This window comes from Clinocottus analis, unplaced genomic scaffold (assembly GCF_023055335.1).
Source record: "Clinocottus analis isolate CAN_PGR_092001 unplaced genomic scaffold, fCliAna1.0.p SCAF_7, whole genome shotgun sequence".
NCBI classification, from domain to species: Eukaryota; Metazoa; Chordata; class Actinopteri; order Perciformes; family Cottidae; genus Clinocottus; species Clinocottus analis.
In genome coordinates, this window is record NW_027176229.1 from 7346172 (window position 1) to 7361364 (window position 15193).

A 15193-nucleotide genomic window follows, 5' to 3' on the forward strand; every position below is an offset into this window, starting at 1 on the left:
GCAGGGAAACATTTAGTCTAAACTACTGAAAGCCAATCAATCAAAAGGTCAGAAATAACATTTGGAATTCAGGAATGTCTTCATGTCTCTCATTCCCTCAGGATCACCGACCAGCCCAGCAGACAGTTGGCATGGACTGAATGGAGATTAAATTCAGTAACCCAACTCATTTATTGTGTTAAGTCATCTGAATCCAGCACTTCCTCTGCCAGCCTCCTTTCCACACCCAACTCCCCCCCTACCTTAAACCCCACCACACACACGCACACACACACACACACACACTCACACACTTTCGTGATCGCTGCAAACTGGGGAAAATGTAAAATACTTTCACCCAAATGTTCATATTAAAGTTCAAGCAGTTCTACACTATGATGAATATTAGTGTGTGTAATTTGACAAAACTAGTATATTTTTGATATAGTTATATATATATCTGTGTGTGTGTGTGTGTGTGTGTGTGTGTGTGTGTGTGTGTGTGTGTGTGTGTGTGTGTGTGTGTGTGTGTGTGTGTGTGTGTGTGCATATTATATTTACAAGCTAATTGTTTGAAGACTTTATTATTTCTTTAGGCATTCTGACGTTCTGACTGTTCACATGAGTCATCACTTTTGCTGTATCTCTTTCTTGAATGCTCTTCTGCCTGTATCTCAGCTCTATCCCAATTAGAGTGAACACAACTAGGCTGTACTGTAAAACAAGGCTCAAGTGGATCTTGTTAGGTTGTCTTTCATTGTGAAATACAGTAATCCTTTTAAAGTGTAGAGGTCAGAGAAGTTGTTTAAAGACATAAACAATCATGAAATAAATATGTTCCCTCTGTAAGAAAATCTATATTTGATGTTGCTTTTTCTAGTTTTCATTTTGAAAAGGAAGTGTACGCATGTAATGAGCAGAACTGACACGTGAAAACTGACACTTGCAAAGCTGACACAAGCACCATTGAACAAGCTGCCCTGTAATTTACTGCTCCTATACAGTAGTGATTCCTTTTCACTGTGGCAGCCTGCTGCTGTCACCCAAGACTCTTACAACACCCATTTCCCATCCCAACAGTAATGAGAGTCCCAGCAGCAGCCATAAGGGGATGCTCAGTATCAGTGTGAAGGAATAAAACAAGTTCATACGTGCTTCTCAGAAATGTCTTTTGATGTTGTTTACACACCTGTTGGGGTTGAGTTGCACATCAACCCCGCTCTATTTGCATATGATGCAAGACTTAGTTCCTGCCTCGACCACAAGGAAATGTCAGAGCATGTTCCCAACCTGCGTTGAGTTGTTCTTGTTCATGCTGACTTTCTGCCTTCTGTACAATCATTGAATCTTCGCCACAATGAATAATAAACCAACAAAGACAAGTTCCGTTTTCTAAGTATTCTTTTATTCAGTTCAAAGAAACGTCCACTAAGGCGGTTAATAGCCACAACATCAGTCCCAAAAATTACAAGAAAATACCTTTTTCTTAACTTAAAAAATAGATACAAGTTACACTGCAAAAAGGAATTTCAAGAAAGTAAAAACATCTTATTTTTTCCCCAAAACGAATATTAATCTTGTCAAGCATTTTTTGATGAGAAAAATTATCTCATTTTAAGAAAGTACATCTTACTTTTTCTTGATAAGATATACAAGCTAATTTTGAGCCAAAGATTCTCAATGGAGTTAAGGTCTGGGCTCCATGTGTGAACATGATGTCTCATGCTCCTTGAACCACTCTTTCACAATTAGAAACTGATGAATCCTGGCCTTGTCATCTTGGAATATGATCGTGCCATTAGGGAATAAAAAATCCAGGCAGGCCTAATCAGGCTCATGCTGCATTCACACCAAAAGCGCTGCAAATTTTTCGTGTGAGTAGATTACATGCAAAGTTGATGCACGGACGCAAATGGTTCCGAACAACAAAAATATGCTTAATTTTTTCGCGTAATGCTGAGTTCAGCGTTGAGATCCTCCGCCCATCATCACTGCCGCACGGCCGTTGCTGAATCAAACTGCTGCTGGTTCGCAAGAAGTAACGCTGGAAGCGGCCGTAATTCAAACACTCCTCCTGAAGTTGTGTGCCTGCGGATAATATTATGAACCCAGACCCAGTCCCATGTTTGTGGAATTCCAACAACAAGCATAAAGCAGAACGAGTGGTCCCGGCTGATGAAGACCCCGGAGAGGTTGGTCCTTGTGCATCTCCACCCCTGTGAGCTCATCTCTAGACCCGCTTCAATTCCCTTACCAAACTGGCATCGGGGTGGATGACGCCGTCATAATACAAAGAATTTCACCTGGAAAAGGCTGAAAGCACTGTGAGAGTCATGTTTTTTGACTTTTCCAGTGCCTTCAACACCAACCAGCCATTGCTTTTTAAGGGACAAGCTGGAGCAGACTGGGGTAGCCCACCACCTAAAGATGGCAACCTACAAAAGGTGTATACATGAGGTACTCTGGCATAACTAGTCTGCATCAAAGGACTTGCATGCAGTTATAAGAGCTGAAGCGAGAGGTAGAAAATAGTGGTGTCAAAGATGTGAATTGCATAATTTTCTGTGCTCTGTGAGTACATTATGGCCTCAGCGCATGACAAAGAAAATGTCTGTTCTTTTTCCAATATGTTTCAAAAAGAGTCTCGACAGGGAGCCATGTGGGGCATTATTGTGTGGCTGCTTATTTTTCCAGTACTGAATTTACCATGACCCTCTCCAACTTTTAGTTGTTGTGGAAGCTGGTAATTTAGCAGCTTCATTCATTTATTCATGGGAACATTGTTCTTGTAATCAGCTTGCCCGACTGGCTAAGATTGGTGTGAAAACTCTGAATTAAATACAATAGAGTCCGTTCACATCTGGAAGACAACGGATGTCCAGAGAATTCAATTTTTTTTTATTGTTTCTAAAGCTTCAGATTCACAGCATCAAAACTTGTGGTGATAAAATGACCCCTCTACTCCACAATCACACAACAAAGGGATGTGAGTTAAGATCCATTCATTTTTGATCTCCAGTCTTTTTATACCTTTAAGCCTGGAAGCAGCCCTCTTAATGAAGTCATTCATCGTCCCACATTGCTCCTCTGGGTAGACTGCTGCAAATGCAACCTCTGAAAAAGGAGCCGGGAAAAGGGCTCTGATCAAATATATAAAGCTTGGCATTGTCAACAAAAAGGTTTTCTGCCCGCTGAAGAAAATAACCTGGACTGGGCTCTCCTATGAGAAACCTCTGTTGCAGTGATTATCAATAAAATCTATATTTCACTATTAAACGTGCAGTTGTTTACATTGAGCTGTTTCTGAGGTGTTTCTGTTGTAAAGAAGCCTTTAAAGTATGTGTTTCATTACTACAATTGATCGTTGTCATGTTCACATTCTATGAAGCAGCTCTTTCCCAAATGCACAGTCCAGACTGTGAGTCCACAAGAGGGGGCGGTGAGGACGGGGACAGTGTGACACCTCACCACATTACACCAGAAAAACTGAATTCCTTCAATTGTATTTTGAGATCAACGCCATTCAGGCCACCACACAACTACACATTGTATTGTTACAACTTGGATACTATTTGTATAACACATTATAACTCGTGCCTGAATTCGTTCATTCTTTCTCCTGCGTTGTGTGTGATTTGTTAATGCCAACAGAGGAATTATGAGCGAACTTAATCAGATGAGAGGCATTTAGGCATGATTATCCTGTTGGCTTCCCCGTGAGGTCTGAGTCGGATGGAATAAATAACATAATCATAATTACAGAGACTGCCTATTGGACGGCTGCGCAGCGGCTGGCTACATAAAAGTGGCGAGCAGCCGCGCAGTTTGAGCAGAAGCAGCAGAGATCACGGCGCGGAGAAGACGGAGGAGAGGACCGAGCAGAGAGAGCTCAGATATGTCCGAGCAGTTTAGGGAACACATTTTTGAGTGTTTTTACGCACAGAGATAAATGGTAACCAGGAGGCAAGATAGTAATATGTAATCGTTAAGTCCACATGTGTGACTTTTATTTCCAAGAAAGAGTCTAAGTAAACATTCCAACAGAGCGCGCGGCTGTCATGCTCTTCCTCAACTTTGGCCACTTTATATTTCATCGGAGTTGTCTGACTATGAATTAGGTTTATAACCAGTTGGTCGGTTTTAAGTGACTTTCGGTCTGAAGCAGCAACATGGATCCTTTATACAATTCTACCAATGCGCCAAATTGGACCAGCGGCTTCAACGCCACTGGTAACGGGACCGAGTCCTGGAACCAGTTCGTGCAGCCAGTCTGGAGAATTGTGCTCTGGGCCATTGCGTACAGCTGTATAGTCATTGTGTCCGTGGTCGGCAATCTCACAGTGATCTGGATTATTATGGCGCATAAACGCATGAGGACTGTCACCAATTATTTTCTCCTCAACCTGGCGTTTGCTGAAGCCTCCATGTCCGCCTTCAATACGGTGATCAACTTCACATACGCAGTGCACAACGAGTGGTACTTCGGACTGGTCTACTGCCGCTTCCACAACTTCTTTCCGATAGCGGCCGTCTTCGCCAGCATTTACTCAATGACTGCAATCGCTCTGGACAGGTAAGCTGCGAGTCTGTTGTAAAAGTAGATAGGATGTGTTTGAATTTCAACAATATCAATTCACTGCAATACACTTAGAAATACAAACCAAAAGTGCTTAGATCACATTACCGAAAACAAAGTACGGTCTAATTCCTCTTTGCCCACTCTTATAAAGGTCCTCTATATATTTTAGACTAAGATACGGACATCTGTCAGTTGTGACATCATCAATTTGTAATTTGTAACAGGTTGGGATATGATTTAGTTTTTCAGGTAACAGGTTATTGAGGTCGACTGCTCTTTGAACAAAAGAAAAAAGGAAACTTTTTTTTGTCAAAGTGCACTAAGCCTTGCTCACTCAACACAACAGTTCATCTCACATCAAAATGCTGAATGCAACCAAACTATCTTTTACACATTCACACTGTGAACTCACACAACAGCAACAGCTTGTAAATCATTGCACGCACACACACACACACACACACACACACACACACACACACACACACACACACACACACACACACACACACATCAACAGGTGTGTATATATATATATATATATATATATATATATATATATATATATATATATATATATATATATATATATATATATTTTATTCATGTTTTATTAGGCAAACATCCAATTACAACAATAATAACTAAATGGATTGTGCAACCTTACAGTATATTAACTTATAGGTCACAGAGATCTATCAGAAATGCTGCAAAAATGATTTAACAGACTTTTTTGTTTGCCATTTCTTCAGCTGTTTTGTAGGCCCTCTATTGCAACACATTCTTTTTGCATGTCTGATCCAGCCTCACAGTTGTCTGCAGATATGCTCATTATATCCTCATTGTGTCTAAGAGGGACATCTGCTCATGTGGCTGGTGGCCATAAGCCCTCCACCTCCATGAGGATATATTTCCTCTGTGGGGTTGAGGAATGGAGACAAAGGTGGAATGAAAAGTGACTCCATCCTGCGATGGGCTGTAAACCCTGACCAGAAGGGAATGGTAAAACTCACTCTCATACAATTACAAAATGTAAATCTTTCCTCAATGTGCACAAGTCTGTCAGAGCTGATCATTAAAGGAAAAGAGTCTCTCAGTTTTTCATTGTTGAGTTTAAGCATTTTCATGATTTTTTTTTATTGTGGAGCTTTCTTTTCTCCATCAGAGGACCTCTTCCTATTGTCACATTGAAGGAAGCGCTGAGGCGCTCAGTGCGTGGAATAACCCTCCCAATGAACATTAACGTGTAAAGGACCACTATTCATCAATGGTGACAGCTTGTGACGATGAGGGTGTATGGAAATTAGATGCACAAAAAGCTCTGTGCTGCTTTGTGAATGTGTGCCTGATCATGGGGGTGTGAGCCGTTTCATTTTCATGTGTTTGTTCGTATGCATGCCTCTTTGTCTGGTTGTGTGCAAGTATACATTGTATGTGTCTGCACCTGTACATCTGGGTCCATGAATGCTGTTTTATTTCAAATGTGTGCTTGTGGTGCTTGTGTATTTCTAATCTGTATTCATTGTGTGAGTGTTTGCATCTGTGTGACACATACAAATACTGTTCCTTTACAAGCTGTGAACATCTTGCCTGCAGCTTGTTAAGTCTGCATGTTTTTTTATACCTATACATCTTAGGTGATGGCCTGTAATGCTTTCATATATCTCACTTTCAGCAAGAGGGCCATCTTGACATTTTTAACAAATTAATTTAAACTTTTTGAGCAAGATAATGTGAGAAAAAAGACAAGCAAATTAAGATGGCAACAGGCCACACATTCAGGGAAATTTGCCATTCAGGGGATGTAAAAATCAGAATACTTTCCTCTGACCCCCTGACCTCATGCTGCACAGCCATGTTATTAAAAAGCGGAGAACCGTATAATTCACACTAACACCATCATAGTTTTTTTTCTGGCTGTTGTAGGAAATTTAAATAATAAAAAAAACCTTGACCCTTCACTTGCAGCCATCTCTCACTGCAGTTTAGGCTGCAGCTAATATTTCAATTCTTGATTTTCACTACTTCCTGTGAGAGCTGAACAGCTCCCATTAGCCGCTAGACATGAAATATTTGCTTGCAAATGAAGAAACTCTGCAGCATCTCATCAAGGGTGATGGAGCACTGTGCTGCAGCTGATAAGGCTTGTATTCATCTCCATCATTGCTAGAATCAGGACTGGCGATCTATGGGTTGTGTAGTGCAACAACGCCACACAACCCATAGATCACCAGCACAATGTGGCTGCTGATACCACTCTGCTGAGTTAGAACCACACGGAGAGTTTGTCTCGAGCTTGAAACAATTTTTATTATTATTCATATCTCCATATATTTATGTGCATTAACAATAATGTCTGGCGAGCTGAATCTCATTCCTTCACTTATTATCATGCGTAACCATTTGGTGGCCATAGATGACTGGAAGATGCAGCTTTGCCATGACTATAAATAAGGTTGGATAACTTAATCCTCCGTGTTGCGAGAGAAAAGTCCACGTTAATTATTAACGTCGGAAACAAACAAGTCCCAGGTTTGTTGTTGAACACAACGCACTGGGTTTAAGAGGCTATGGATTTGTTCATTTGCAGGAGACCCAGTGTGATTATACACCATAAGCAATGTGGTTGTACACACACTTAACTTGGACTGGCAAGAAATTACTTGTGAATATCTCTGCATCAAGCTTTTTACTGTTTTTTTTTTTTTTTTTGGGATTGGCAGTACCTGCTTAAAATCCCTGATAAATGTGGTTGGGAAAAGACAATTGATGAAAAAAACAAAATCAAAAAAAGAAGTAGCTTCATGATTTCATTAATGATAATCATATCATCAAGTTTTAAAGTGATTGCAATCTTCAAACCACTCTGCTACTCTGATGATGATTTAGCTTCTATGAGCAGTGGCCAATATATCATGGTTGCCATAAATTTGGGAAAAGACTTCCTCTTCTTTGCGCCCTTCATTATCAACAGTCTGATTAGCAACTTCAGATGCAAGGGTAGAGTAGGAGTTGAGAGTGGGAGACTGAGGGATGGTTTCACAATCAGCCAGTCTACAAACTCATTTTACCACCTAAAAAGCTATCAGGGGATAGTTGATGGGTTTTGAGATGACTCATGGGCTAATGATTTCAGACATTTTTGCTCTTCTCGTAAACTGTTTATCTGCATACGACAGCCTGCTCAAAAGGGAGTGGAGAATTTTGAGAAAATCAGCAAAATGCCCCCAAAAATGCTGGTTTCCATTCACCACCATAATGTGATTATTATGACTTGTTCATTGAGAGAACTTCTCCAGTCAGAAAACTATTATATCATTGCAGAAGAGGGTGCCAGAAGATGATGTTAGTGTCAGTCGAACGTATCATACATTAATGTTGTTGTTGAAGTCACATAAAGTTTTGATGCATATTAGCTAAATCTATTTCTAAAGCGTTGCTATATTTTGGATCATCTTTAGTTAATGCTGTTTCAGTTTGCAAAAATTAACCATGTTTTGAAATTGTGTGTAATCCAAGGGACAAAATACGTTTTCCTCGACACAAAATGAGTCTCTCAGTTTTTCATTATTGATATTTCTCCCTGGAAACAGGGAGGAATATCTGGCAGTTTGATTAATCCTGCATTCATTGTAAACTTTGTATTAGTTTACCAGAAGTATGAAAAGGCAGTATGAAAAGGCAAAAGACAGTGAGTATTAGACACAAGCAAGATTGAGATATCTGAGGCCATTAAGGAGACCAAGACTCTGTTAATACACATTGAAAAAAATGACCACAAAAAAGAAATAATTACAAAAGACATCAGCAATATTGTTGGCACCTGTTATTTAATTTCAAAGGTGCTTTGATAGAGCTAAATAAAGCAAAGTGCTGCCGCTTAGAACATAAAAAGGAAGGTTATTGTACCTTATACAACTACTGACTTATGCCTGATTTTACACATGCTTTCAGCATAACAGAACGCACAAAAGAAACACACTGGCACAATCATAGATAAAGAAAGCAGCAGCATACAAAGTCTGGCCGCTTGCTCTGCGGCAGTCTGCTCGATGTGACAGCAGCGGAAAGAAAAGGGCCCCAATTTTTAAACCTTCCTTTAGACCAGCTAACTAAATAATAATACAATAATAATAACACAGACAAGTATTGTCAAATCTGTTGTACACACAATTTGAGGTCAAGTGTTCCATTGGAGGCTTTACCTGATGAATTTAACAGCTAAACAGGCAAAGTATGACGAAGCAGGCACAACCTGGCAACCCAGAGGTTCCTACTGAAACACATTCTTGAAAAACCTGAGTGCAATTTGCTTTTTGCACCGATTGTCAGTGTCTGACAGATGATAAGTGTTCAGGGGTGTAAGGGCACTTTGGTGGGAGTTGTTTAGAGAAATAAGAATGTTTTTCATTCACAACCTGCTGCTTTACGACTACTTTCCTGCCTCTTTGATTATGTGCTGCCATTCACACAGCTGAGGAGTTAATGCGTTGAAAGAGGGATTGTTCGAGACTGGACCATGCTGGACTAGCTTCTCCCAAACTGACCAGATCAAGACAGCAGAAGATGAATGCCGCAATCCACTTCAAGTCGTTAATTCTGAGTCGTTATTCCTGAGTCGTTATTCCTGACTTCCAGTATAAGTGTGTCCCAGTGCATCTGCATGGAAAACATTGACGCCCGGAGCAAACTTATGCTTGTATGGCAAGTCTCTGAGCTTCACTAGCATCTACAGACGACCTACATTAATTGCCACAGCCAGTAGCAAAGGGAAAAGGCATATGAAGTAACCATCTCTAATTTAACAACTAGAGAATCCTGTGGGGAATAATAATCTAATCTAATTTAAGTAATTTCAAGGATCTGTAGTAACCCTGAGGAGGCTCGTGCCACATGCTCTCACAAAAGCACAACTCAATGAAAACAATAAATAAAAAAACTAAAACGTTGTCTCAACATTACATAAAACAGGGCATTCAGTAAAATAGAAGGAAGAGGTAAATCACGGTGTGCTGCCATGTTGTTGTGATGTCAGGTGTGTTTATGTTGGCAAACTCGGGCTGGATAACCCTCGCCTGACTTTGTATCCTGGTGTTACGCCTTGAATGACCATTTCATTGCACTTTTATCTGAGTCCAGAGTACAACGTATTGCAGCATTACTGCACAGCAAATCAACGACATATCAACCTCCTCTCTGGCTCTCTCACCTTCCTCTTTCAATTTCCACTTCCTCTACTCTGTTCAAATTATTTTTTCCCCAGAGGGATCATCATGCCCACCTTTCTCTTTCTCATTATCTGTCCATAAAAAGTGGGAACAATGGTTTTCCTTCACAAAAGGACGATGTGACACATGTAGCTCAGTGGGTCGAGTCCTTCAACCCCAAGCTTGGCAGTTTGCAGGCTCCTGTTTGCATGTTGAGCGAGACATTGAACCCCAAGTTGCTCCCGGGGTTTTTCACATCAGCCCCATGCTGCGATATGCTACAGGTCAGTTCAATTTCTACTGTGAGTGATATTTTTCCTTTATGGCTCATCTCTTTCGATCTTGTCTGAAGCCTATCACAAACCTAAGGCACATACATTTTTATTACGTTTGCTCTATTTATGGATCTGTGGTTTGAATGGTTTAGTTATTTTATTTTTATAGGCATAGTGCACATTACACTAGATTGGGACCTCTATTCATGGAGGGTTTGATGATAATATAAAAAGATAATGCCAAAAACTAAAAACTATTCATACCGGCAGCGATACAAGTTTGCGAAAGTTGCAACACCTTTTCAATTTATTTTATGTAATTCAGTGTACTGTACCTTTCTAATGATTTGGATCTGGTATGCTGTGCTTGTGTCAATCTTATTAATGAGTAACAAAGTGTGCCATGTGGGTTAGGACTCAAAGCCTCCCTGTTGTTGAACAATATAAATGTACGGATTAGATAGGTCTGTTCTTTTATTAGCGATGCAAAATAAAATCAGAAAATCCTAACTCTGCTAAGATATTTTAATCTTTTTTGCAACATAATATGTGATACTCTACAGGAGAGCTAATAGCTGAATGCTACACCAACATGCTTTCAATGGCAGTATTAAAATTGCGGCTTTAAGGCGATTTCTCGGGAGATGCCAAAAGGATCAAAACGCATCAACCTGCCATCTCTCCTCTCCGTCCCTTAGTAGCAGAAAGAGTGCAGGGCCAGATGGTCCACCATGCAGTGATTCTTTGTTTGACTTTGAGGTTTGTGTAAGTTTGAATCTCTGGCCCCGTCCATGGCTCTGAAATATCACTAGCCTCCACTTGGTGCAACAGGGCCACAAAGCTGTCTGTGACGTAACCCCTGAAGCTGCTACATAACAATACATAATGCTTGTGATTCCACCCGACGCCCCACAGTGTGTGGCAACAGCTGCTCTCGTTATGCTGTCTATTGATAGAGCCATGGCGCTGTCCTTGGTTCTGAAGTAGGAGATTGATTACAATAACCGCGTGACTGTCATCATGGCGCTAGTGTTAAAGTCAGGAGATCACCAAAGTCAGCGGGAAGCATCTTCTAGAGACCGCGGATGTCAATTCATCTCAATGCTGATGATATTTCACTCTAGAGTCGCACAAGAAAGTTCCAAAATACGACAGCAGCTACATTATTTACTCTCTGCACTTTACAATAACTTACAGTGGCTGTGGAGACGCATATTGAGGGAAATATGCTCAGCGATGATACTGTACATGTGATGCAGCCTCTGCTGGTTTACCTTGAGTCACAGACACCAGTCCCACTCTTCTAAATCCATCCCTACCAACGTGCATTTGACAGGTGCAGAAAAAAGTAAATACCAAATAATGTTATTTGGCAATGTATATTGAAATCAAACCACTGCACCAATAGAAACTTAAGTTAACTGGTACTCTAAAGGTACTTTAACAACAACACATTGACAAGAGACTAACAATTAAAATTGTATTTCTAAAAATGTAATATATGTCCATGATATAAGCTCAGTTTCAGTTGATTATGCTTGATGTCAACATGTAAACATGAGGATGGAATCTATGCTGTGTCTGCATCTCTAGTCGAATGTCCCTCCTATGTTATTGTTGAATCGGTTTGCTGCATTTGCTGCTCAGGTCACTGCACACAGCACATTTTGCATTAGGATATCTTGTCAGCGGGAACGTATAAATAATTCCAACCGTCAATTGCAGATCTGATGGTTTTGAAAGACAGCGTCAATGCTTCTGTGGATCCACATCCATCAGAGTCAGTGTCACACATTTAGATCATTTTGAACAGCTGCCCAGAGCTATGTCACCTCTTAGTGAATAAACAACACTCTAATCAACACTTGTCATCTCCTGTCACCGAAAAATCAACTCCGATTCGAGCTTGACAAATGGCTCCGACGCTGTTAGTGCCTTGCTTGAGGGCACTTGGCTGGCTGGTGGATTTTGTTATCATTAAAGATGCACTGTTATCTTTAATTTGGTATTCCTATGTGTTATTATTAATTTGTTTTTGTAAAAAACAAAATCATAAGTACGGTGGTCCTGAAAGTTCAAACCAAACCCTGATCTTTTTCACTTTCTGCTTAACAGTGGTAAACAACATCTGGTCATAAAATAAAAATGGTGGAACTTGAAAAACAAAAGCAGAGTAGTCATTCCCGTTGTATGCTGTGCAACTTATAGAATTGTGTTTTCTAGATTTCCAGTGTGTTCTGTAGTCACGATTTTTGCTTTTTGTCACTTCGCAGCACGTTTCCTGAATTCTGTGAGAATCGGATTTTCTAGATTAGGCTAACCTCAACAAGCAAGCTCATCTTCTGCCTCAGTGGACCCTCACTGCTTAGCATTTCGATTGCATACACACACGGGCTACACACTAAACCATGGAAGACGGGATGCAGGTGGATATTGGTTTGGCACAAGACATGATGTCTGCCGGCTGTTGATGAGACCGGGGTGGCTGAAAGATTCATATGCATGTAGACAATAATGGAAACAACAGTGACAATCCTTCAAATTACCACACACACACACACACACACACACACACACGCACACGCACACACACACGCACACACGGCTGCTCTGCCACCTTAACCCTTTGATGGAAGTTTTACGTAACCTTTTGCAAAACAACAACAACCCCCCCCGAGAGGCCAATAATCCAGATGAAGCAAATTCATGATCAAATTACCAACAATACTTTCAAATGCAATTAGGAAAAAAAGAAGAAAAAAAGGAAGGCGGGCTATTTCATCCATCGCTTTTGCTGTTTCCTCTTAAATCACTTCAGTTTCTCAAGGAAAACGGGTGTTGGAGCCTCATGTTGTTTACTTTGAACTATTGTATTGCCACGGACGTTTATGTGCTATTTTTGGATGATTGGGTTTATGTCACCCATGCAATCTAACACCAGCTGCCCACGCAGTTTGCCATCTATTGAGACAGTATTATCTTGAGAGGAATCAGATATTGCCCACAGACAAATACTTGGAGTGCAAAGTCTTTAGAGGTGTGCTTTCCAAGATGTTAAATAAAAGGCGGGAAGAGAAAAAGGTGAACAGAGGTCTCTTCAGGAAAATGAAATACCTCTGAACTGTCACAGTGGTTGTTGGGGCGTTTGAATCCATCCAGACATTTTTTTCCATCATTTATCCAGGTTGCAGGAACTTGAAGGTAGAAACTTCTTTTTTTTTTAAAGCAAGAATAATAGGAGTGTTCATATTGAGTTACGCTGGAGGAACTATAGATTATTTGCTGGCAGAAAAACAGCTCAAACTGAAACACATTCAAATTGAATCATAAGTGATCCGGGGTGTGAATGTGCATATAGCAGACATTGATCAGGAAGCTTGTGAGTTGGCCAGTTCCGGATGAAAAATGTTTCTTTCATCATTCTTGAATGATGTCTTCAATCTTGCCAAAAAAAGTTAAAAGAAAAACAAAAAACTAAACCTTTCTCTGGGGTGCATTAGATGTGAGCATGTTGCTTGTAATCCAGCAGGGGTGATAATGATGATTTGAGCTGTAGAGCGAGGTGAACATTGTCCTCTGTAGGTGTGTGTTTGATTCTGACAACAACTGCTTGACTATGACTCACCTACATGAAGAAAAGCAACATGGCTGCCAGCGCTGTTTGAAGCAGAGCCAAAGTAAAGCCAAGGCTGTGATCGCCCATTTTCAGCAGAACGCCGGGAGCATTTGATTTTAAAGGCCTCCTCTTGTCTCTGATATAATTAGAGGTAGAAGTTGACATCCATTTAGCTGATTCATTTAGGTTATTAGTGGAATTAAGCCTTTAATTAGACCCGACATTTCATTGGTGTGAGAGCTTAAAAGCGATCCAAACAAGTAATAGCATTGATGTTAATGCTTTGTAGAAATGTATGCCGTGCATGAATACAGTCCAGCACAACAATGATTATTTCCAGGATTTTAAACAAACGAGGTGAAGAATTATTATTCATCACTTAAATTAAATCAAATTAGCGTTTTACTTGATAAATATAGCTTCTAAGTTATTGAGTAATTACAAAGAACAGCACAGGTTTAAGGGCATGTTTGTTTGAAAGTAAATCAATCACTAAATATGCAATGAACTTCAGTAAAATATCTGTGCAGAGGATTAAACACATTTTAAATTTCAACCAGGAAATGGATTCTGTCAGCGTCAAGTGTTGTAATTTCAGACGCTCAGTGTAATGATGTTCTCGTCATTTTAAGTTATTTCAAGCCCTTGTCATCTCTCTGATTAGGAGCCTGATTATGCCATGGGATGACTAAAATGCAGACGGTAATCATGTGTGTGGAAGTGTACTTCATAACATTCTTTGTAATGTATTTCTTGTCTTGGTGTCTCCTCAGAGAGTTTGTGATCACAGGCCTGAAAAAAAACAAAACACAAAATGTTTTATCCAGAAAAAAGATTTTGTACCAGTATGATTTTTTTTTACAAATCGAAGCTTACTGTGCTGTTTGATTCCTTTAAATGTTTCAGTCGTAGCTGTGTGGGCGAGTGTGTGTGTCCTGCATGCTGTGTTTCAGTGTGAAGTTTGAGTTACTCTTCAACAACTCTATTTTCAGTGTATGACTCTTAAACAAATGAGCTTTTTTTTCACACATTAAGGACCTAAATATCTTGTGACCACACACTTAACAATGAATTCTCCATCTGTGCGACTCTTTATCCTCTCCTCTATTCTGCCTTTGGGTGAAAAATTTAACACAATTACATCAAAGATGTTTGCAATGGGCTGCTTCGGTTTTGTAGTTTCATTTAATAGATTTCCAAGCAATTATTTACACTTATGTTATTTATCCTTTATTAATTAATTGCTTTTGCTTTAGAGCAAGTAGCAGCAAAAAGTAGCAGCTAAGAAATGCATAATACAGTATTCATTAATCTTAATAAAGCAACAAAAATAGCTTAGTAAATGTTTAACAAATATTAAACGTAAGGATCGTGTTAAGCGGTGTATAAACCTTTATAAGTTCTTTTAAATGGCCTATAATCTCAAAATAGTTTATTACATTGTCTTATCAAACTCATTATCAAACCTATTAACAAATGCTTACTACAAGAACTTTAATATATATTTTGTGTACTGTAGTATTGACAATGAGGTGGA

General features: G+C 39.8%; 1 protein-coding gene across 1 annotated transcript in view; it reads left to right on the forward strand.

Moving 5' to 3' along the window:
* The first annotated feature begins 4148 nt into the window (after positions 1-4148).
* tacr1a (tachykinin receptor 1a) overlaps positions 4149-15193 on the forward strand; it is a 33967-nt gene continuing 22922 nt past the window's right edge. The window contains exon 1 of the mRNA XM_068566627.1: positions 4149-4552. Within this exon, the coding sequence (XP_068422728.1) occupies positions 4149-4552 (404 nt within the window). The remainder of the gene's footprint in view (positions 4553-15193) is intronic.